This window comes from Orcinus orca, chromosome 9 (genome assembly GCF_937001465.1).
Source record: "Orcinus orca chromosome 9, mOrcOrc1.1, whole genome shotgun sequence".
Lineage (NCBI taxonomy): Eukaryota > Metazoa > Chordata > Mammalia > Artiodactyla > Delphinidae > Orcinus > Orcinus orca.
The window spans coordinates 19,401,176-19,425,977 of NC_064567.1; the positions used below are offsets into that span (position 1 = coordinate 19,401,176).

At 37.8% G+C, this 24,802-nt stretch overlaps 1 protein-coding gene across 2 annotated transcripts in view; it reads right to left on the reverse strand.

Annotated features, from left to right (window-relative positions):
• Positions 1-24,802, reverse strand: part of EXOC4 (exocyst complex component 4) — an 811,980-nt gene that overhangs the window by 740,058 nt on the left and 47,120 nt on the right. For both annotated transcript variants that reach the window (XM_004272179.4, XM_049714951.1), the window contains exons 4-5: positions 16,572-16,756; positions 5,541-5,650 (exon numbers count right to left, since the gene is read on the reverse strand). In XM_004272179.4, the coding sequence (XP_004272227.1) occupies positions 5,541-5,650; positions 16,572-16,756 (295 nt within the window). The remainder of the gene's footprint in view (positions 1-5,540; positions 5,651-16,571; positions 16,757-24,802) is intronic.

Consider the following 24,802-nt stretch of genomic DNA (forward strand, 5'->3'; position numbering starts at 1 on the left):
AAGACCCAATGCAGCCAAAAATAAATAAATTAATTAATTAAAGAAAAAAAATACCAAGGGAGGTCCTGTCCTGAGGACAGAAGTAACTCAAAAGGTGTCAAGATTCTGGAGAATCAGATCTTCACTATTCTAGACATTTGAGTTCCAAAAAGAGAAACTTCATCTCCTTTTATGTTAGGATTCATAGCTCCCAACGCATGTAAAGAGAATTTTTAAAACATCAGACCCAAAATTCTTAAGATAAATATCAAGTCTCAGAACAAGGTTTGATGAAATAAAACACACATCAAGAAAACAGCAGCAAAATAAAAAAAAAATCATCTCATTTGTGATCTCTTTAAGTTTTATTGCTTAACCTATGCTGGTTCCAAAAAGGAAGGGAGTAGGAAGTCCAATTTCATTATAGTTATATTCACAGCAATCCCAGCAGGAGTGTGAATAAAATGAATAAAGAAGCCACAATGAAATGCCTGTGTATCTTGGGAGTAATTGCTCAGTCAAAACGTTCCAAAGGCAATTTGCCAAATAAAAAGACATAATGGGAATCCAAAAGCTTAAACCAACATTTTACTATAATTATTGGCTTTTCTCCACACTTCGCCCATCCTTCTACCTAAGTTATAGTTGAATTACTGTTTCTAAATTAGACTTTAGTTACCTGTATATTACAAAATACTGTGACTGATGAGAATAATAGAAAAAAAGGCTTGCAAAATACATCTTTTACATATTCAGAGTGAGGACAGCATGAGGCCAGCCTCCAACAATTACCATCTTGGTTGAACCTGGACCAATCACTCAACCTCCCTGGATTCAGTTTCCACATTTGTAAAAAGAGTTTTAAAAATAAGCCTTGATTAACTGGAATATAAGCAGTTTTTCATATATTTACTAGCATAGGTGTCCTCTTATGCAAACTGCCTGTTCATATTTTTGCCTATTTTTCTACTTGCTTGCTTCATTGATTTATAGGGATTCTTTATATATTCTGAATACTTAACGTCTGTCAGATAAATGCCAATCTTTCCATGTATATAGACTCTTCTGTGAATTGCACATTATTTGCCCAGTTCTTTATTATGCCATTGCTTTTTTTCATTATTAGGTAAGAAAATTAAGTGGATGCTAATCATTTTCCTCTTAATGCGTTGCTTGCTTCTGCCAATCTGTGCCTTGATTTTGCATTTTGTAAGTAAATGTTTTATTTTTTAATTAGATGATGCATAGACATATATAATTCCATACTTTTAGGATAACTTAAACACCTGATAATACACTTAAATATGTCATATAAATATAATAATCTTAACAGTGACAATATCAGTGTTGTCACTAATAATGACAACAGTACCCGCCCCAACTACCTTGTAGGACTGCTGCATCAGTTGAATGATGTAACGTATCTTGCAAACTATAACATGTAAACTATGATAAGATCACCTCTCAGGGACTTCCCTGGTGGCCCAGCGGTTAAGAATCCGCCTGCCAATGCAGGGGACATGGGTTCGAGCTCTGGTCCGGGAAGATCCCACATGCTGCAGAGCAACTAAGCCCATGTGCCACAACTACTGAGCCTGCGCTCTAGGGCCCACGAGGCACAACTACTGAAGCCCGCGTGCCACAACTACTGAAGCCCGCACGCCTAGAGCCCGTGCTCCGCAACAAGAGAAGCCACCGCAATGAGAAGCCCACGCACCGCAACGAAGAGTAGCCCGTGCTCGCTGCAACTAGAGAAAGCCCACACGCAGCATTCAAGACCCAACGCAGCCAAAAATAAAATAAAAAATAAAATTAATTTAAAGAAAAGAATACCTCTCATAGAAAAGTCACTCACAACTCTACCTCTAAATAAGACATCTGAAAAACGACTCATTCACAAGCCATGAAAGTTCTCATTTAATTAATAATAATCTGAAAGTTTTCAGGAATCACCTCTAACTCTAATTTATGGCACCCCGATGGGAGATCTATTCTACCCAGGGATTCCCTGTTGCAACTTCCTCTATAAAAATGTCAGTTCTAATGGATTACACCCTCAATCCTACTATTTCACAAGATGAGAGAGGAGCTTTAAGAGCCTATGTTAAATTCCCTGCTGAAAATGACTATTACTTTCTAGGCTGACTTGCAGAGCACTTCACAAATAGACTCCCGGGACTTACTGTTCATTATTAAGAATAAGACAAAATTTCTGTCCTTTGTTATAGTATATTTCTTCAACCCCACACTTTTATATTTTCTTAGTAACAGTTTATGCAGTTCTCTAGATAATTTACATCTTCCTCATTTATACAATCCCCTTTAATAATGTGACCCGGATTAATATAGTCCTAAAAACTAAAACTGCAAAGACTTCATACATAATTTCAAGAAAGTCAAATTTTTATACACTGGCTCCTAAAAATAACTTAAGTCAAGAAGATAGGTAGTGCAGAGTGTGATAAGCAGAATAATGGTCCCTGAAAGATATCCATGTCCTAATACCCAGAGTCTGTGAATATGCTGCTTTACATGGCAAAGGAGACATTGCACATGAAATTAAGGTTAAGGACTTTGAGATGGGGAAAGGATCTTGGATTATCCAGGTGGGAATCAATTTAATCACATGGGCCCATAAGAGAGGAAGAAGGAAGCAGAAGAGTGGGTCAGAGAGATGTGAGGTGGGAAGGATGTGACCTGAGAAAGATGTGACCCACTATCCCTGGTTTTGAAGATGGAGGAAGGGAGCCACAAGTCAAGGAAAGCAAGAGCCTCTAGGAGCAGGAAAAGGCAAGGAAATGGATTCTCCTGCAGAACGTCTGGTAGGAACATAGCCCTGCCCACAGCCTTCATTTTAGCCCAATGAGACCCATGTCGGACTTCTTACGGACTTCAACCGTAAGATGATCAATGTATGGTGTCATTTGTTGCGGCAGCAATAGAAAACTAATACCTAGTTTTTGGTTGTTGTTTTTTTCTTTAAGATTTTTTTTGATGTGGACCATTTTTAAAGTCTTCATTGAATTTGTTACAATATTGCTTCTGTTTTATGTTTTGATTTTTGGCCACGAAGCATGTGGGATCTTAGCTCCCCGACCAGGGATCGAACCCACTCTCCCTGCACTAGAAGGTAGAGTATTAACCACTGGAACACCAGGGAAGTCCCATAATACCTTATTTTCACAAAAACAAACTGAGCATACTCTGGAACCCAGCTACTATTTGTCAGCTGTGTCAACTCAAACCCATTATTAACCACCCTCAGTCTTGGTTTTCTTATCTGTAAAATGGGGCTAATAGTGCCTCTCTCATAAGATCGCTGAAAGGACTGAATGAGTTAATTCATGTAAAGCACTTATTTCTACTGTGAGAAGGTACTAAACACATCTTAACTACGGCTACTATTGACTTTAATCAGTAATAATTTAATTACCTTCTTCTTCAGTCACCCCCCAGAAAAATCAAGAGATCGACAGCCTTCCAAACAAGTCAAGGAAATGAGCTTTTCTAAAACGAAAGGTTTGGGCACATATCTACAAGCCGTCTCCATAATGGTCCCAAGCTCCACTCATCTATCACACAGCTCTTCCAGAGTCATCCCCACAGACTGATGAAGTCGAAGTGTCACTATGAACTCCACTCAGTGATAAAGGCCATCTACAGGGCCTGACAGGAAAAGCGCGCAAAGAGGAAGAGCTGCCTTATTAAAAATAACAGATGTTGCAAAATTAGTTTCTACTGAAATTTGCCATCACTGGCATTTTCTTCAGCTTTTTTGGTATTTATATTTTTCATTTTCAAAATGCCTGACCCATCATCTCTTCATGAACAATTAAAATTTTTATTTCACTTGGCCATTGACTCAGCAACATTTATGTAAATTGATATAACCAGGCTAAGTAATAATTCACATTATAAAAACACAAAGATCTAACAATTGGTAATTTCCACAAAAGGTAGAGGTAAACTACAGATCAAAAGTATTAATGCATTTTCTATTTCATAATTCCACACTCTCTAACAGCTCAAAGCAGTGTCAAAATTCAAAGAACAGAAATATTACAACAGAAAGGGGGAGAAAACAAAACCTGTTAATTCCAGGAAGAAGCTTGAGCACAAACCTCTGTAAAGTGTCATAATAAAAATAAGTGCTTGGGTTTTAGGAAAAAAAATCAGTAACTAAGACTAATAGAAAAATTTATTATAAAGCAATTCCTATACTTTTCCTACAGTAAAAGCAATACTCTTCAAGATTCCAGGCCTAAATAACCCTAAATTTTAATTAAATTATATTTTATAAAGTAATTAAATATGCCCCAGCAACAATATACTGTTAGGCTCTCAAAAGAATCACTTTCAGTTAGTTGCACAAAACACATTGACTGAATCCAAATTATTTTTCTACCTCTTCATCATTTCAAGGTCTATAGGACTACAGAACTAGTAGGAACTAAGTTTTATCTGAAAAGCCAATGATAATCAATATTACTATTTTCTTTAAAAGGCATTGAGAACTTTAGCCGTCACACAAAGGCAACTGTGGGACAGCCCACAAAAAAACATCCAGTCACCTTCTCCCTAGCCCAAAGCTGCGACAAACAGGGCAGGTGTTTGCAGACCCCAGGAGGTCTGAATCCAGCTGAGCTGAACCTTCTGATGGGGCAGGTCTGAGCCACTCCAGAAGAATTCCCTTAAATCTTTGCATCCATATTCAAAGTACACCTTCCCTCCCCCAACTTTAAATATAGGCAAAAATGGCTCTCCTCTGTCTTATTCAACACAGTATTAGGTTGCGCAGGAATAAACAATAATCGTTTGTGGATATGTCCCCAAAGCGCACTGTGTGGGTCCACGCATGCACACACACGCATGCAGGCACATGTAGACGTGGAGAGGCCACTGGAAGATATAAGAAATCAAGATATAGGGCAGGGGTCACACACTCAAAAGCTCTCAGACCAGGAAGGTACTACGTACAGCAGCTGGGTAAAAGCTAACAGGATCAACAGAAGTTACAGCAAAACATCAAAACAAAAAGCATATGCTCCATCAAAAAGCATTCAGGGGGCTTCCCTGATGGCGCAGTCCCCTGCCTGCCGATGCAGGGGACGTGGGTTCGTGCCCCGGTCCGGGAGGATCCCACATGCCGCGGAGCGGCTGGGCCCGTGAGCCATGGCCGCTGAGCCTGCACATCCGGAGCCTGTGCTCCGCAACGGAAGAGACCACAACAGTAAGAGGCCCGCGTACCGCAAAAAAAAAAAAAAAAAAAAAAGCATTCAAATTCAACTTCAGAAAAACAAGCAGTGCTGGTCAAACAAAACACAGCTGGAGTCAGCAGACAGGCCAGCTTCAGCTGACAGTTTTTAAAACTGATAATGCAATAGGCCCAACCAATCATCTTCTATCTTCTTCCCTCTGAGGGCAGCAAAGGGCTGATCACAGGCTCCAAGGCGGTAACCTCAGGCCCTCCCAACCCTGGCCGCGAAGGCTTCCCCAGGCCTGGGCCCAGGAACCGCAGCCCAGCAAAAAGAAGTTGAGTGGCTGAAGAATTAAATACTTACCACTTGAGCTTCCGGGAGCAGAATACTGAGAGGTATCGAGGAATTTTCGAGGAGTAGGAACGTTTGTAACATCAAGCAGAGGAACAGGAGAAGCATCTTTCACGAGGGAGCTGAAGGGGGAAAGTAGTAGTAGTTACTTAGCGCTTTCTCCAAAATCAACTTAAGTCCAAAACCATGCCCATCCTTTATTGCTTTCCTTTTGTCATGAACCCTCTTTATACTCTGACTTCAAATATCTCAAGTCTACTTCAAGTAAAGTGTTGGTCACAGACAGGGGAATAAAAATGTATTTGAAGGATTCCAAATATCAATATTTACATTTTTATCTTTTTATTACAATACTAGGTTAAAAAAATAGTTTAAGTATATTCTGATCATCTGATGACCACCTTATAACCAAATTCTGCCACACGCTTCATTACCCCCTTTGTTTCTATATTAAAATTATTTTATCAGCAAAGAAAGATCAAGTAACACCTTACCATGATAACTGAATGAAAGTTAAGCCTAGATTAACTTGTGTCTTTCAAGCTGGACCTTTCTTTTTTTTTTTTTTTTTTTTTTTTTTTTGACATATACTGGGAGTTCACTGCACTTAGTTTCCTTTAAAAAAAAGATTCATAAATTTCATCAAGTTGAGAATCAGGTTTATAAAAGATGATTTAAGGAATCACAAACAGGTTAATTCAGTATTTGATTACCCATTTCACCTTTTCCAAAAAGGCCTAGCAACTCATCTTAATAATTAACTTTGGAGTCTCCAAAATAAACACATTAGCTTTAAATGACACAAAGACTATAAAAAACCAATTTTCAAGATAATTCCCATTTACAGGCATCTGTTAAGTCCAAGAATGTAGGCAGTGCCAAGGCAAATAACACCTGTGCCCTACCCTGAAGAAACTGAATCATCTAATCACACTGCATCTCTAACAGAAAAGCTTCTCGAACTCATGTTCCAAGGATAGACAGGTCAAAGCCATAGTTCTCACCTCCTTCCAGTCCCAATAACGTCACCAGTAAGAATGGCTACCACGGAAGTGATTCTCAAACTGGGCTGTAAAGGGAGGGCAGACAGAGGGGAGCAGGAACAAGACTACACCTTCAAGAAACCTTCCCCCAAATGGGAGAAAAAAATGTGTGGAAGTTTGAACATTGACCCCCTACAGTGATATATCCCCATCTCCCTCCCACCACTCCTTTGAAACTTCCACATGCAAGGTACATGTATATTTCTAAGCTAATAAAAAAAAAAAAACATGTTTCAGAACACTTTGAAAAACAAACTTTAGGTTAAAAGGCAAAATTATCTTTCAAGGTGTTATTTTGATCTAGTGTTAACAATGTTTACAGCCACTGTCCTAGGCCCAGAGGTTAACTATGGCAGTCATTAGCTTCTCCCTTTTCACTTATTACAGGGAAGGGGGAAGCATTACTCAAACAAGTCTCAGCCTCTGTTATGTGCTTGGCACTTCGCTCAGCGCCGAGCATCCAAGTATGAGTAAGATATGAGCTATACCCAACTTCATGCATTTCCAAGTGATGGAATCATTTGCAGACTAACGCGAAACCTCAAGTGAGGAATGAGACATAAAAGTAACAGCAGTAGCATTTCCCAGGATCTGAACTGACGTAGTTCCAGTGACTCTCTTCCTCCAATATAAAGCTGTAAGTTCCTATTTGCCTACACTATCTTAAGAAAACCCAAAAGAGCCTTCAAATCCACTGACTGGCTACAATAGTCTAATCATACAATCAATTTGATCAGATTTACCCATTCATCTTTTCTATACTGACTACTGTTGTATTCTCATTTTTCTCCTCAGCCACCTCTCCTTCTTCTACCTGCATTTTACTCACAGGTGGAAGACTAGCTCTACACATCTCCCCAGCCTCTGGATACACATGCCCAAAGAGACAAAGGATAACCACCGATGTTTACAGTGCTGTTACTGAATAATTAGGAAGAAGTTAATTTCAATTTTACATGATAGAAAAAAGATTTGATAAATTTAATAAATATATCCATAACAGAAGTGGAGGAGTTATTTTTAAAGCATTAATAAATGAAGGTATCCATTAGCAGGAAATTCAGGTACATAGCTGGAATACTGCCCGCCAAGGCTGTAAATGAGGCAGCAGTTAGTACAGATGTGTGTGCACAGTGCTATGTATATCTGCAAGTATAATACACACTTCTATAAATACAGATGTGCACATGATTCACTTTAGATTAAAACCTACAATCATTTTCTCAGTTTCAACCTAAACATATATTTCAGTTAAATATAGGGTGATAAATGGCTTGCCATTTTAACTCTGAAAAAACATAACCTGCTGACTTTATTATCAGAGCCAGAAGGGCCCTCAAACTCCATCAATAAACTCTTAGAAAGTCAATTTACTGTAAAACTATTTGCATAGACTCTTTTCTCTTTCTAAAATTTTCCCTTGGGCTTCAATTTTCTCCTTTGTGAACACTAACCCAAAGGCAAGTAACTCTGGAAATGACTTCTGGTTTTTCTCTTGTTCTTTTATGGAAGGACTTAGTCTTAAGAGTTCAAGAGACAGGGGGCACACCCACTCATGTAGTTACCTCAGACGTGAAACTCAACAGAAAGGTACCTGCTACTATAGAATATCACATACCTTAGTTTCCATTTCAGAAGAGAGAAAAGTTGAAATAAAGAAATACATACATCAGAAATAAAGTTGAGAAGTATTAATTAATACCTTCAAAGGGTTTTGAATCTCTCAGAGGAAGTATTTTTGAGAAAAAATAAAATCAAAACTAGATTGTTCTTAAAAGGAAAGAAATAACAAATTTGGAGAAAATGTGGAAAAAAGGGAACCCTCATACACTGTTAGTGGGAATGTAAATTGGTGCACCACTACAGAAAGAAGTATGGAGATTCCTGGAAAAATTAAAACTAGAACTACCATATGACCCAGCTACTCCACTTCTGAGTATTTATCCGAAGAATACAAAAACACTAATTCGAAAAGATACATGCATCCTATGTTCATAGCAGCACTATTTACGGTGGTCAAGATACGGAAACAACCTCAGTGCCCATCAACAGATAAATGGATAAAGAAGATATGATACACACACACACACACACACACACACACACACAGGAATACTACTCAGCCATAAAAAATATGAAGTCTTCCTCATTTGCAACAGTATGGATGGACATTGAGGGCATTAGGATAAGTGAAATAAATAAAACAAAAAAAGACAACTCTAGGATTTCACTCATGTATGGAATATAAAAACCAAACACAAACAAAATAAATGAGCAAACCAGAACAAAACAAATAACACTAATACAGAGAACAGAGTAGTGGTTACCAGGGGGGAGAGGAATGGGAGGAGGGCGGAAGAGGTAAAGTGGGTCAACTGAAGGGTGGTGGATAATAATTTTTTGGTGGTGAGCACGCTGTAGGCTGTAGTGTATACAGAAGTCAAAAGATAATGTTGCACACGTGAAACTTATATTGAATACAATGTATAAACCAATGTTACCACAAAAAAAAATTAGATTGTTCTTTGAGTTTCTAATTAGTATGAATCCTCTGAACAGCTTTATTTCAAAGAAATACTGATAGAAATTATTTTTCTTCTTAAAGATCTATGATTACAAATTTTTATTTTAAATCCTTTCAGAATCATTCATAGCCGAGGTGATGCACGTAAAATCCTTCCCAGTATAAGACAGGCCCCCCAAAATCAGTAATTGTATCTTGTAATTGAGTGGTTTGCTATTTAATAACCACATGGTGGCAGACAGGAAAACTATAAAGCAAATTTAACCATACCAAAAACAACCCCCTACCACCGTAACTCCTAGGACTTTCTGACCATTCAACACTCATCCAACTAGGAAGGATCTACTTCAAAATGTGTCTGATTTCAGTATTTCAGGCCATGAAGTTTTTTTTTTTTAAGAAGGGTTAGAAGTGCTAACAGCTTATTAAATATTTGCATTTTAATTATAACTTATTTCTATTCCTTCACTTAATAATAAATATGTCCAACTCTGCCCAAAATTCACAGCAGCAGGTCATTTGGTTGACTTTAGTCAAACTGAAACTTAACAGAGGTGAGTTGAACTTTAAGTTGTAAATCTAATAACTAATATATTCACCCTATAACCCCAACAGCTGGCACAGGACCTGTCAAAGAGCAAGTGCTCATAGTTTGTCAAATCAAACTCAGCTGAGAAGTGTCTGTCAAAGATAATATGCCCTTCGTAAGAAAATGTAACAGAATAATGAATCAGGAATGTCTGGCACAGTAATTCTCTATAGTTCTAAGATCTGCCTGAACGTACAGAAAGAATAATGATTCAGAGGGTAGAAAAGTCAAAAACAGTCATGGTCTCAAGCGATAAACCAAGAGTGAAGACATGCAATACAAGATAAGGTGAAGCTAAAACCTAAGCAAAGCAGGAGGGCGAGGGGAAGCACTGAAAGATAACAAAAAGGAAACAGACATACATAAAAAGAAAAAATTAGTTAGGGAGCAAGAAATACAATGGGGTGATCAAGTATTAAACCAGGATACATGCAACAAGTAAAAGGATTAACCGTTTTTAAAATAATTTTTTATTAATTTCATCTGCTTATAAAGGTATTAAATGTTCTTTTTTGAAAATATAAAGAAAATGAAAATAATCTAATATAATTATAGTATAATGTCTTTCAAAACATTTAACAGAAAGGAGTCTGTCCATCCCTACACACACACACACACATGCACACAAACACACACCCCTACTCATGCATACACACAAAAATGTACACATGCTTTTCAACATTCTTTGGATCACCCTGTATAGAATATTAAACCCTAGGTTTTCCTTTTAACAGTAAACATGTTGCCATTTCACTAAAAGTTATCTTCAAAAGTATTATCAGAGCTTCCCTGGTGGCGCAGTGGTTGGGAGTCTGCCTGCTAATGCAGGGGACACGGTTTCGGGCCTTGGTCTGGGAGGATCCCACATGCCGCGGAGCAACTAGGCCCATGAGCCACAATTACTGAGCCTGCACGTCTGGAGCCTGTGCTCCGCAACAAGAGAGGCCACGACAGTGAGGCCCGCACACCACGATGAAGAGTGGCCCCCGCTTGCCACAACTAGAGAAAGCCCTCGCACAGAAACGAAGACCCAACACAGCCAAAAATAAATAATAATTTTTTTAAAATGTATTATCAATAGTATTATTATTAAAGTAATAATACATGCTCCTGGTGAATACATTCCCAGTGCAGCAGGTATGAAATAAGTCCTTCTTTTCTATTCCCTGCCACCCCGTTTCCATTTCCCATAGGTAATTACTTTTATCATTGTTTTTCAGCATTATCCTTCTAAGAAATCATTTACACACACACAAATTTTTACATCTATATATAAAGGATATATATGTAAGTATATATTCTTTCAATTCTTACACAAATAGATTCATAACATACATGCTGTTTTTCACCTGGCTTTTTTGAACCCAAGAATACACCTTGGAAATCTTTTCCTATCAGCACTAAGAAATCTTTCTCATTCGTTTTAATGTCTAGTATTACACAGCATGGATACACCATAATTCATTTAACCATAGTCCTCTTGAATATTGGGCTTGTGTATTTTTGTTGTTCTGCCCAAAATGTTCCAGTCAACATCCTGTTACATGTATTTTTATGAAATGGTACTATTTTTGTAGGATGTGGACCTAGAAAGCCTCCCACATACATATTCTCCTATTTTTTCCTAATGCTAATAAAGTTGCATCATGTGATTTTTTTAAACCAAGTTAGAATTTTTTGTACATAATAACAGGTAGGCAGCTAAATTTCTTTTCTTCACACAGCTGATTGTATCAACACAAATTACTAAATAGCCTTCATTCACTTCACTGAACTGAACTACTGTTTTAAAATATTGAAGTTTCATATATCCTGGGGTCTGTTTCTAAATTCTATTTCCTTCCAACAATCTGATTTTGTGTTTGCATGTCTGTACTGTTTTGATTAGAGTAGATTTATAATATACTTTAATATTAGATAAGGAAATGCCTTATAATCTCCCTTCTCAATTTTTTTTTAAACAATCCTTACACATTTATTCTTCCATGTGAACTACAGATTTGACAGTTCCAAAAATCTCAACTGAGTTTTAACTGGGACTTAACATCTTTATGAGCTAAGAACATGGAAAGTCTCCCCATTTATTCGGGTTTTGTTTCACAGCCTCCAAAAACCATTTTTATTTTTTCCATACAGGCATGTATCCTTCTTTTATCAATTCTACTAGTTTCCCACTTCTACTTCAAAAATATCTGTTCTACTTTATATGTATAAGTGCCTTCACGTGACTTCTTTTGTTTTCTCCTTCAGTAGAAATCTGTGTTTTTGTGTTTGTTTTTGGATGCCAACAATTGGAACAGTCTTTGTATTTGGAGACACTCTCCATGGTCTGGGTCAAAGCAAAAAGGGAAGAGGGCCTGGCCCTTCTTCGTACTATACAAGTTGACATGTCTCAAGCTCAAAGAATTGGATGCTTCCAGCCAAGACTTTGAATCTTGAAGAAATAAAGGCAAGATGCAGCAACATTTAGAGATCATTCACTTGAGTTAAAAATCCAGCAATTGTAGGCATAATGCAGCAACCCAACCAGACCCTTCCTATGGCTTGTCTATGATGTACGCTCAGCTGCTGCAACTCCCTTGGTCCCTCCAGGGTTTTAGAGCCTGATTATACAGACTTCCTTTCCTTAGATTCTGTGACCTACTTGATAACTTTCCACTAAATTTCTTTCCTTGTTTTATTACCAGGACTGATTTCTGCTATTTGCTATCAAGAATGTTGGCTAAAACATCATCCTTTGTAATAAAAAAATGTTTTATTTGATTCTGTCTTCTCTAGTGACTTTTCAATATAAAAATCTTTAAATATACATATCTAGGTTAATAAACACAAAATTAAATGAATTAAACATTTTCTCTAATTATTAATATCCAAAACTTCTGACATCTTAAGAATTCAGCACTCCTTTGCATCTCCTGCTTATCCAAATTTCCCAGTCTCTACTAACTTAATATGGTGATATAAATCCTGTTTACTATTTTTTTAACATCTTTATTGGAGTATAATTGCTTTACAATGGTGTGTTAGTTTCTGCTTTATAACAAAGTGAATCAGCTATTCATATACATATATCCCAATATCTCCTCCCTCTTGCGTCTCCCTCCCACCCTCCCTATCCCACCCCTCTAGGTGGTCACAAAGCACTGAGCTGATCTCCCTGTGCTATGCAGTTGCTTCCCACTAGGTATCTAATCCTGTTTACTATTATAGAGTGTTCTTCAACCACATAGACCTTCTTTTTCAAAAATAGTTTTCAGCTTATATTTTTGATCTTAAAAAAATATTTTTCAGTTATTTATATGAAAATTTACATATTTAATGCTGTGCAGTCAGTCCTGGCAGCAGTTTCAAACCACCTACAACTTTATTGTTCTCAAGTTGCTGATTTTGGTTTACATCTTATAGTTCATTTTTGAGTATTTTTCTCAGAAAAAGAACACTAGCTTTTCATTTTGTGTTAATTTATATCTGTTTTGTCTCTGTGTTGCCTATGTCCACTTGGCTGGATATAGAAATCTTTGGTCCCAATTCTTTCCCATTCAACGCTTTGTAGACTTTGCTCTGCTGTCTTCTTGCATTTCATGTTCAGCAAATCCCAGTGAACCTGATTTTTACTCCTTTCTGTTTATCAGGACTAAGTTTAACTATATAAAACAGAAGACCCAAATAGCCGTGGCCTGAGTAAAACAAAAGGACTTCCTTTTTCCCGTATAAAAGATACAAACCCATTCAGAGCCATAATGGAGGCCCCATGTCATTAAAAAGTTTACGATTTGGCTTTCATCCTCAAGGTCACTAGTGTCCAAGACGATGGCATCAATCCATGCCCTCGACAGAAAGTAAAGGAAGGCAAGTGAAGAGTAGAAGAGTGACCATACCAGTTTAGATGGCACCTGTAAATAATTTTCCTGTGAGTCCTGATTCAACAGCTTGCAAGCAGAAGTCTCACAAATCACCTTTAGCTACACAGGAGGATGGAAAATGTAGCCTTTTAGCTGGACATATGGCCACCACGAACAAAACAAGAGTTGTCATTAAAAATGAAGGAGAGAGACTTCCCTGGTGGTCCAGTGGTAAAGAATCCGCCTTCCAATGCAGGGGACACAGGTTCCATCCCTGGTTGGGGAACTAAGATCCCACATGCCATGGGGCAACTAAGCCCGCACGCCACAACTACTGAGCTCACGCACCTCAACAAGAGAGCCCATGTGCCGCAAACTAGAAACAGAAAACCCACATGCCACAACCAGAGAGAAAGCCTGCGTGCCACAACAAAGAGCCCACACTGCAAGGAAAGATCCCACTTGCCTCAACAAAGATCACGCTTGCCACGACTAAGACCCGACACAGAAAAAAAAAAGAGAAAGAAAGACAGGAATTAAATAAATCTAAAAAAAAAAAAAGAGAGAATGGATATCGGTGGGCAAATAACTATATCTGTCAGGGCAGGTAACATAATTTTTCTCCTTGGTGCTTACAGTATTTGTTTTTGAAATTCATAAAAAACTTCATGATCATATCTAAGAGTAAGTTTTTCACTAAGTTTACCTTGAATCCTTTTGATTTGCAGACCAAGGTCTTTTTTTCTGTTTAAGTTTCTTTCTTTACACTATAATTATTGCTACTATTTCTGTCTGTATTAGTTTGCTAGGGCTGCCATGACAAAGTACCACAGACTGGGTAGCTTAAACAACAGAAATTTGTTTTCTCACAGTTCTGGAGGCTCAAGCTGTTGGCAGAGCTGGTTTCTCCTGAGGTCTCTCTCCTACGTTTGTAGACGGCTGTCTTATCACTGTGTCTTCACATGGTCTTCCCTCTTCGGAAGTGTGTGTCCAAATTTCCTCTTCTTATATGGACACCAGTCATATTGAATTAGGGCCCATGCTAATGACCTCATTTTAACTTATTTACCTATTGAAAGACCCTATCTCCAAATTTAGTCACAGTTAGGTACTGGGAGTTAGGACCTCAATACATGAATTTTAAGGGGACACAATTCAACCTATAACACCATCATTTTAGTGTCATTCTGTAGAATGCCTAAAATCATTTGATTGATCACTATTCTCCACATTTCACATTATCTTTCTTTTATCATCTTGCGGTTTTCTTCTTCACGATAAGAAAAGTTTTCCCTCATATCACTGATTTAATTCTTCTAATGTTTTAAGAAAGACTTAATTTCCCTATTATCATTTTGGTTTTTCCTTACATTTTGTTCCTGTTGTAGTCAGTTCTTTTTGCATTTCTCCCAATCCCATTCATATAGCTCCCCATTAACATTTCATAGAAACTATATGCTTGCTACATACAACCACAGAATCTCAGTCAAGTTCAACAATAAGCACATATTTTTGTGACTGGCTGATTCAGGCTAGGCAGCTCAGCTGAACATGCCTCGATTTCACATGTCTCTCCTCCTCCTCCTGGGACCAGCGCCATCATGGCAATGGCAGAGGCATGACGGGGCATGCTCCCTGGCACAAGCAAATTTCAAGCCCCTCATGTTACATGCTAACAATCAGCAAAAGCAAGAGCCCAAAAATCAAAGAGAAGGAAATACACTCCTCCCACTCAACTGGAGGGGAAAGGGTGATAATTTTTAGCAAAATTCTAAACCTACTATATCATCTTGCATCTTTTGAGAAACTTGAGCTTAAGTCTCCTAAACTTCTGCTATTTTGCTTTATAAACCTTTTTCTTCAAATAAATGCTCTTCTTTGAGACCTCAACTTAATGCTTTTTCCCTAATGCTTATTCTACAGCATAAGGGAAAATAAGTATTTTTCCCTTGGGCTTATAAGGGAGTGGGGTTATTCTGTTTGTTTTTAATCCTTGCACGTGTAGAAATCTATTTAGATCTACTATTTACCACCAGACACTCTGGAAGCTATTTCCTTAGCACAGCTCCCATCTACCACTTTACTCTCCAACAAGATTGTATTCAAATGCAGTGCTGAAGTTAAGTCTAAGGTACATAACCCTTAGCTCAATTTGTGTGCCTAAGTTTTTCTAGTGCCCATCTGCAGAGAAGAGATGCAAACTTCTTTCTCTGTCAGGGTCTCTGACTAGACTGAAGCATCACACACAAAGTTGGAAATTCTGGTTTGAACAGAATAGGATTTTATAGACTTCACTCCCAGCATGCACTGCTTCCAGCGCTCCTCTCATCTATAGCCTGATGAAAAAGTATCAACAGTATATAGTGCTCAACTGCCCTCTGAAGAATCTTATGGCTATTTTAAAGGAAAGTTGGAAGGACATATGATGTGCACAGCTATCTGATACATGATAATAACGCCAACGTTCTACTGTCTTACCATCTGGTCTTATTCCCTACCAGGTCTCTCCTAACCTAATAAATGTCCTGAGTCCACCCAGGCCCTTCAACATAGGACTGTGCTACAATGAGCCCAGTTAAAAAAAAAAAAAAAAATGCTCTCTCTAAACCTTCCCTAAACTACTCCAGAAAGAGGACTGTCCAAAGCTGAACACAGCCCTAAGTAACAAAGAGTCTTCTAACTTCATATTCATACACCTATATTTCTCAATTAGGCGGACTTCACTATCCAATTTAAGGATTTATTTTCTCTTCCTTCTGAGATATGCCAGAGGTCTCTCTGATCCACTTACAGACCCACAGTAAATGTTTCTTATGTATCTTTACATAAAAGGACCACAAGAAATGTGCAGTGAGGGAATGAACAAACTTTGAATGTCAGCCTCCAGAACGTGGAGTATTTGGTATCAAAACTATCTTACATTTTCAGACAGTATGTTAAAAAGAGAAGTAAAATAAACTACAACAATATTCTGGGAAACAAATAATATTCCTTAAAATTCTACATGGCCACAAGACACTGTGGCAAAGAGCCTCTTTAACCAACCTCATCCTGCCTTTTTCCTTGTTCTGCTGCACAACTCGGCTAGTGGATTTGATGTACAGGTGCCGATGCAGCTCGTCTATGAGAACTAAGTGGAGGTTCATCTTCTTGCTGTGAAGCTCCAGCCTAAGGTCACTCAGTCCTTCCACCTGGAGCAGAGGACCCTCCAAAGACTCGACTGCAGACACCTGAAAACGGCAAAAAAAAAAAAAAAAAAAAAAAAAAAGATTAAGACAATGAAATAATCTAGTAATATTATAAATAAGAAAGGCTATCTTTTAAAAGATACTGTCGGGACTTCCCCAGCGGTCCAGTGGTTAAGAATCCGCCTGCCAATGCAGGGGACACGAGTTTGATCCCTGGTCCTGGAAGATCCCACATGCTGTGGAGCAACTAAGCCCATGCGCCACAACTACCGAGCCTGGGCTCTAGAGCCCGCAAGCCACAACTACTGAGCTCACGCACCACAGCTACTGAACCCCATGCGCCCTAGAGCCCGTGCTCTGCAACAAGAGAAGCCAACGCAATGAGAAGCCCGCGCACCGTAACGAAGAGTAGCTCCAGCTCGCCGCAACTAGAGAAAGCCCGCACACAGCAGCGAAGACCCAACGCAGCCAAAAATAAATAAATAAATAAATTTTTAAAAAATAAAAATAAAAGATACTGTCAAAAGAGTTTGAGAACTTTATCAGCATACTTCAGACTTTCAGTGTAATGTGGATAGGCCTAGTTCTGCTCTTGAAGGGTTTAACATTGGAGACAGATAATGCTGAAGAAAACAATCATGGTAAACATGAAGGCATCTAAAGCACCTCAGCAAAACTGTACATACTATTTATCCCACACACATTGCCTATCCATGGACACAAGTAAAATGACCTCCTACTGAAATAATTATAATGTTTATATCCTCACAAGATGTCCACATACTAATGATTTAGATCAACTTTTAGTCAAACTTAGTCTCTTATGACTAAGACTCAATAAAAGCACACTTTATAATTTTTTTAATAATTCTCATGGCCATCATGAATCAGAGCTTGGTAAGCCTAAGTCTACAAGTGTATTTACAGTCATCTCTAGCTCTTTCTCATATTCACATACACACAGAGGAAAATGCATTTTTACATGAATGTTACAAGCAGACAACAGCAGTCATCACCTCTCCTTGGACTGACTCAGTCTGATAGAAGAAACGGGATTTGAAAGGTGAACAGAAGATAAACTATGAGAAGGGAGAGTCTCTTGGCATAAAGTGCAATTTGGGAGATTTTAAGACACAAAGGATTGAATGAATAAAAATGGTGTAGGAATACTTACAACAAATGGACAAGACGAGGGATTCAGGGAATTTGGAATAATTCACTTTGAAACCAAAGTGAGAATTGCAAAGGGGAAAAAAAGACAGTATGTATTATATAATCCCATTTATCCATGTACACAAAATTTTATTTATGTCTTTCTATGTATAAAGACCTTACATATTTTTCTTAAAGAAAAAAAAAGTGAAGAGGTACTATTCCTTGGGAGAAAAAAAGAAGAGAGAAACACAAAGACTAATAATAATAATGATAGTAGCAGCAGTAGTAGTAATAATAACAACAGTAATGGAGAAGAGTTGACTACAAGCTGAACTCAGGGAAAAGAGCCCTACCAAGCTCCCTGAAAGAATGAACGTGCAATGACTACTCCCTGCGTTGGTTATACATCTAAATATTCCTCATTTGTACAGGTAAAGGCAATAACTAATAACACTACTTTAAAAATCAAGCATTTATACAAAAACAATCAACAGATAATAGAACTCATGAAAGATCAGTGATCAAAAATGTTGATCACAGATCTATCCCAGTATATGCAGTCACTTAGGAGAGTGTGGACAGTGAACACAGAAAGCTTTGTAGCTGCCAAATACAAAGCGGCCTGAGATGGGGAGGAAAATGCAATGGCTTAGCCACAAACACATCACTTGTTTTGTGAAGTGCTATAATGAAATGTCAGCAACAAATAAGTTTCCTTAAGTTAACCAAGACAGAATCAAGGAATGAAAGAGTGACAAGCCCTGGGCCAGCTCTGCCCTCTGAAGCCTGCCAGTTCATTTTCACGCTGAATCGCGACCGCCCCTGCTATGAGAGCCTCCCTGCCTGGTGCAAGCTGCGGGCAATTCCAAATGGAAAGGCTGCCTCACGAAATGACCAAAGTGTCCCCAAGGAGGAAAAACAACAACAAATTCATTTACACGTGTGCTCTAAAATGGATTTTAACTCAGGTCTCTAGCAGAGAAAAGAGGATGCATTAACCTTTAGTGACATCAAGATTCAGAAAATGAAAAATAATTTGGTAAACCGCTGGCCCATCATGTAGCCTTATCCCTCAAGGTAATTAAATCCAGCTGAGATATTTAAGCTTAAAAACCACCCACTGCACGTCCACACTCAATTTGTTTGCAACAATTTGCATGAAGATTTTTAACCCAAACAGCTCATGTTCCAATTACAAAACTATATGATGATGTCAACTTTCAAAGCCACTTAATTTTTCTTAAATGTAGGTAAAGCACTTAGCAACACAGTGCCTGGCACATACTGAGGGCTCCTCACATTATTTTTAACAGAACCTATTTACCATGTGGATAAAGAAAACTCGGAGGGTGTTTCCAACATGTTTTAAGGCAGCATTTTCAGTAAAGTGCTGTTTCCATCATGGAACTATTATTAATCACGTAGAAAACAAACTTTCTGAATATGTTTTCTTGACCGAAAATACAAGTACAGTTACCATATATACAATCAAGAGTAGTCTCAGAACTTCAAAGATTTAAAAACCTTACCACAAATAGGAAAATAGCCTCTATTTCTGTAGGAAGATACAGTGCCTTATTTTCTGGCCTTCACAAATTAGAAGTCTATTTATAAAGCTGTAATTATGAAAGCTAAGCAAGGCCACTGTCTTCCCTGACTCTAACCTTGCTTAGTGGTACTCGAAACAATTTGCAGAAAATAGTTGTCAATGCATATATTTCATCCCTAGAACATCAGTTTAAAAACCTGAACTTTATCTTCTGTGGTTTTAAGTAGCTTGTACCATAAAGCTTACACATAAGGAAAACTCGGTGGGGCAGCAGTCAATCCCACCATGACTAATGATTAATTCTGTTGTACTGGGGGGGGTCTGGTTTCTAGGCATTTCCTAACATTTAGCCTTTAATAGAGGACAAATCCTTAAATATCCATCTACAGTTAGAAATGTGCGTAATTACTGATAGAAATACCACCATTTTTTTCTTTAATGTATGGGAAGCGGTCATTTTGTAAATTATTTCACTGTTTTCTAAATTTAATGACTGCAGAGCACTTTTTAAATAACACACCGATGAAACATCAACAGGAATTCAAGAGATGCAGCTGGATTAAAGTGGACGGCAACAGATTAATTCTTTGAGAAATAATCAAAATCGGTTTCAGAAATGTGACATACAACAATGAATACTATCACAAATAAATATTAAAATTACAGGACAAGACACGGCAGATGAGGCAGATGAAAGATCAGACAACATACAGTGGAACTGTTCACTGGAAAATGCTGTCTATACATCTACTCACAGACCGAAATATGATGAATTCATGTGTCAAATGATCTCTACTGTGACCTTCTAGAATTCTCAGGTATGCCATACCATTTCTTTTTTTGAATTTTATTTTTTTATACAGCAGATTCTAACTAGTTATCTATTTTATACATATTAGTGTATACATGTCACTCCCAAACTCCCAATTCATCCCACCACCACCACACCCCCTGCCACCTTCCCCCCTTGGTGTCCATACGTTTGTTCTCTACATCTGTGTCTCTATTTCTGCCCTGCAAACCAGTTCATCTGTACCATTTTTCTAGGTTCCACATATATATGTTAAAATATGATATTTGTTTTTCTCGTTCTGACTTACTTCACCCTGTATGACAGCCTCTAAATCCAACCACATCTCTACAAATAACCCAATTTTGTTCCTTTTTATGGCTGAGTAATATTCCATTGTGTTAGCACTGCACTGAACACTGGATGTATGTGTCTTTTTGAATTATGGTTTTCTCTGGGTATATGCCCAGGAGTGGGATTGCTAGGTCATATGGTAATTCTATTTTTAGTTTTTTAAGGAAACTGCATACTATTTTCTCCATAGTGGCTGTATCAATTTACATTCCCACCAACAGTGCAATACGGCTCCCTTTTCTCCATACCCTCTCCAGCATTTGTTGTTTGTACATTTTCTAATGATGCCCATTCTAAGTGGTGTGAGGTGACACCTCATTGTTGTTTTGATTTGCATTTCTCTAATAACTAGTCATGTTGAGCAGCTTTTCATGTGCTTCTTGGCCAACTATCTGTCTTCCTTGGAGAAACATTTATTTATGTCTTCTGCCCATTTTTTGATTGGGATTTTTTTTTAATATTGAGCTGTATGAGCTGTTTATATATTTTGGAGATTAATCCTTTCTCTGTTGATTCATTTGCAAATATTTTCTCCCATTTTGAGGGTCTGCTTTTCATCTTCTTTGTAGTTTCCTTTGTTTTGCAAAAGCTTTTAAGTTTCATTAGGTCCCATTTGTTTATTTTTGGTTTTATTTCCATTACTCTAGGAGGTGGACCAAACAAGATCTTGCTGTGACTTATGCCAAAGAGTGTTCTTCCTGTTTTCCTCTAAGAGTTTTATAGTGTCCAGTCTTACATTTAGGTCTCTGATCCATTTTGAGTTTACTTTTCTGTATGGTGTTAGGAAGTGTTCTAATTTCATTCTTTTACATGTAGCTGTCAAGTTTTCCCAGCACCACTTATTGAAGAGACTGTGCTTTCACCATTGTATATCCTTGCCTTCTCTGTCATAGACTAGCTGACCATAAGTGCATGGGTTTATCTCTGGGCTTTCTATCCTGTTCCATTGATCTATATTTCTGTTTTTGTGCCAGTACCATACTGTCTTGATTACTGTAGCTTTGCAGTATAGTCTGAAGTCAGGGAGTCTGATTCCTCCAGCTCTGTTTTTTTCCCCCTCAAGACTTCTTTGGCAATTCGGGGTCATTTGTGTCTCCACAGAAATTTTATAATTTTTTGTTCTAGTTTTGTGAAAAATGCCACTGGTAATTTGATAGGGATTGCACTGAATCTGTAGATTGCTTTGAGTGGTACAGTCATTTCACAATATTGATTCTTCCAATCCAAGAACATGCTACATCTCTCCATCTGTTTGTGTCATCTTTGATTTCTTTCATCAGTGTCTTACAGTTTTCTGAGTACAGGTCTTTTACCTCCTTACGTAGGTTTATTCCTAGATATTTTATTCTTTTTGTTGCAATGGTGAATGGGATTTTTTCCTTCATTTCTCTTCTTATCTTTCATTGTTAGTGTATAGGAATGCAAGAGATTTCTGTGCATTAATTTTGTATCCTGCAACTTTACCAAATTCAATGATTATCTTTAATACTTTTCTGGTGGCATCTTCAGGATTCTCTATGTATAGTATCATGTCATCTGCAAACAGTGACAGTTTTACTTCTTCTTTTCCTATTTCTTTTCCTTTTGTTTCTTTTTCTTCTGACTGCTGTGGCCAGGACTTCCAAAACTATGTTGAATAAGAGTGGTGAGAGTGGACATCCTTGTTTTGTTCCTGATCTTGGAAGAAATGCTTTCAGTTTTTCACCATTGAGAATGATATTTGCTGTGGGTTTGTCGTATATGGCCTTTACTATGTTGAAGCAGGTTCCCTCTATGCCCACTTTCTGGAGAGTTTTTATCATAAATGGGTATTGAATTTTGTCAAAAGCTTTTTCTGCATCTATCAAGATGATCATATGGTTTTTATTCTTCCATTTGTTAATATGGTGTATCACATTGATTGATTTGCATATATTGAAGAATCCGTGCATCGCTGGGATAAATCCCCCTTGATAATGGTGTATGATCCTTTTAATGTGTTGTTGGATTCTGTTTGCCCGTATTTTGTTGAGAATTTTTACATCTATATTCATCAGTGATATTGGTCTGTAATTTTCTTTCTTTGTAGTATCTTTGTCTCGTTTTGGTATCAGGGTGATGATGGCCTCATAGAATGAGTTTGGGAGTGTTCCTTCCTCTGCAATTTTTGAAGAGTTTGAGAAGAATGGGTGTTAGCTCTTCTATAAATGTTTGAAAGAACTCACCTGTGAAGCCATCTGGTCCTGGACTTTCGTTTGTTGGAAGATTTTTAATCACAGTTTCAATTTCATTACTTGTGATTGGTCTGTTCAAATTTTCTATTTCTTCCTGGTTCAGTCTTGGATGGTTCTACCTTTCTAAGAATTTGTCCATTTCTTCCAGGTTGTCCATCTTATTGGCATAGAGGTGCTTGTAGTAGTCTCTTAGGATGCTTTGTATTTCTTCAGTGTCAGCTTTGTAACTTCTTTTTCATTTCTGATTTTATTGATTTGAGTCCTAACCCTCTTTTTCTTGGTGAGTCTGGCTAATGGTTTATCAATTTTGTTTATATTCTCAAAGAACAAGCTTTTAGTTTTATTGATCTTTGCTATTGCTTTCTTTGTTTCTATTTCATTTATTTCTGCTCTGATCTTTATGATTTCTTTCCTGCTGCTAACTTTGGGTTTTGTTTGTTCTTTCTGTAGTTCCTTTAGATGTAAGGTTAGATTGTTTATTTGAGATTTTTTCTTGTTTCTTGAGGTAGGCTTGTATAGCTATAAACTTCCCTCTTATAACTGCTTTAGCTGCATCCCATAGGTTTTGGATCATCGTGTTTTCATGGTCCTTTGTCTCTAGTTATTTTTTGATTTCCTCTTTGATTTCTTCAGTCATCTCTTGGTTATTTAGTAATGTATTATTTAGGCTCCATGTGTTTGTGTGTTTTACATTTTGTTTTCCCTGTAACTATTTCTAATCTCATAGCACTGTGGTCAGAAAAGATGCTTGATATGATTTCAATTTTCTTAAATTTACCAAGGCTTAATTTGTGACCCAAGATATGATCTATCCTGGAAAACGTTTCATGCACACTTGAGAAGAAAGTGTAATCTGCTGTTTTGGGATGGAATGTCCTATAAATATCAATTAAATCTATCTGGTCTATTGTGTCATTTAAAGCTTGTGTGTCCTTATTAATCTTCTGTCTGGATGATCTGTCCATTGGTGTAAGTGAGGTGTTAAAGTCCCCCACTAGTATTGTGTTACTGTCAATTTTCTCTTTTATAGCTGTTAGCAGTTGGCTTATGTATTGAGGAGCTCCTATGTTGGGTGCATATATATTTATAATTGTTATATCTTCTTTTTGGATTGATCCCTTGCTCATTATGTAGTGTCCTTCCTCGTCTCTTGTAACATTCTCTATTTTATCTGATACAAGTATTGCTACTTCAGCTTTCTTTTGATTTCCATTTGCATGGAATATGTTTTTCCATCCCCTCACTTTCAGTCTGTACATATCCCTAGGTCTGAAGTGGGTCTCTTGTAGACAGCATATATACATGGGTCTTGTTTGTATCCATTCAGCAAGCCTGTGTCTTTTGGTTGGAGCATTTAATCCATTCATGTTCAAGGTAATTATCAGTATGTATGTTCCTACTACCATTTTCTCAATTGTTATGGGTTTGTTTTTGTAGGTCCTTTTCTTCTCTTGTGTTTCCCACTTAGAGAATTTCCTTTAGCATTTGTTGTAGAGCTGGTTTGGTGGTGTTGAATTCTCTTACCTTTTGCTTGTCCTTAAAGCCTTTTTTTTTTTTTTTTTTGGCAGTACGTGGGCCTCTCACTTTTGTGGCCTCTCCCATTGCAAAGCACAGGCTCAGCGGCCATGGCCCACGGGCCTAGTCGCTCCATGGCACATGGGATCCTCCCGGACCGGGGCACGAACCCGTGTCCCCTGAATCAGCAGGCGGACTCTCAACCACTGCGCCACCAGGGAAGCCCTCCTTAAAGCTCTTGATTTCTCCATCGAATCTGAATGAGATCCTTGCCGGGTAATCTTGGTTGTAGGTTCTTCCCTTTCATCACTTTAAGTATATTGTGCCACTCCCTTCTGGCTTGTAGAGTTTCTGCTGAGAAATCAGCTGTTAACCTTATGGGAGTTCCCTTGTATGTTATTTGTCATTTTTCCCTTGTTGCTTTCAATAATTTTTGTCTTTAATTTTTGTCAATTTGATTACTATGTGTCTTAGCATGTTTCTCCTTGAGTTTATCCTGTATTGGACTCACT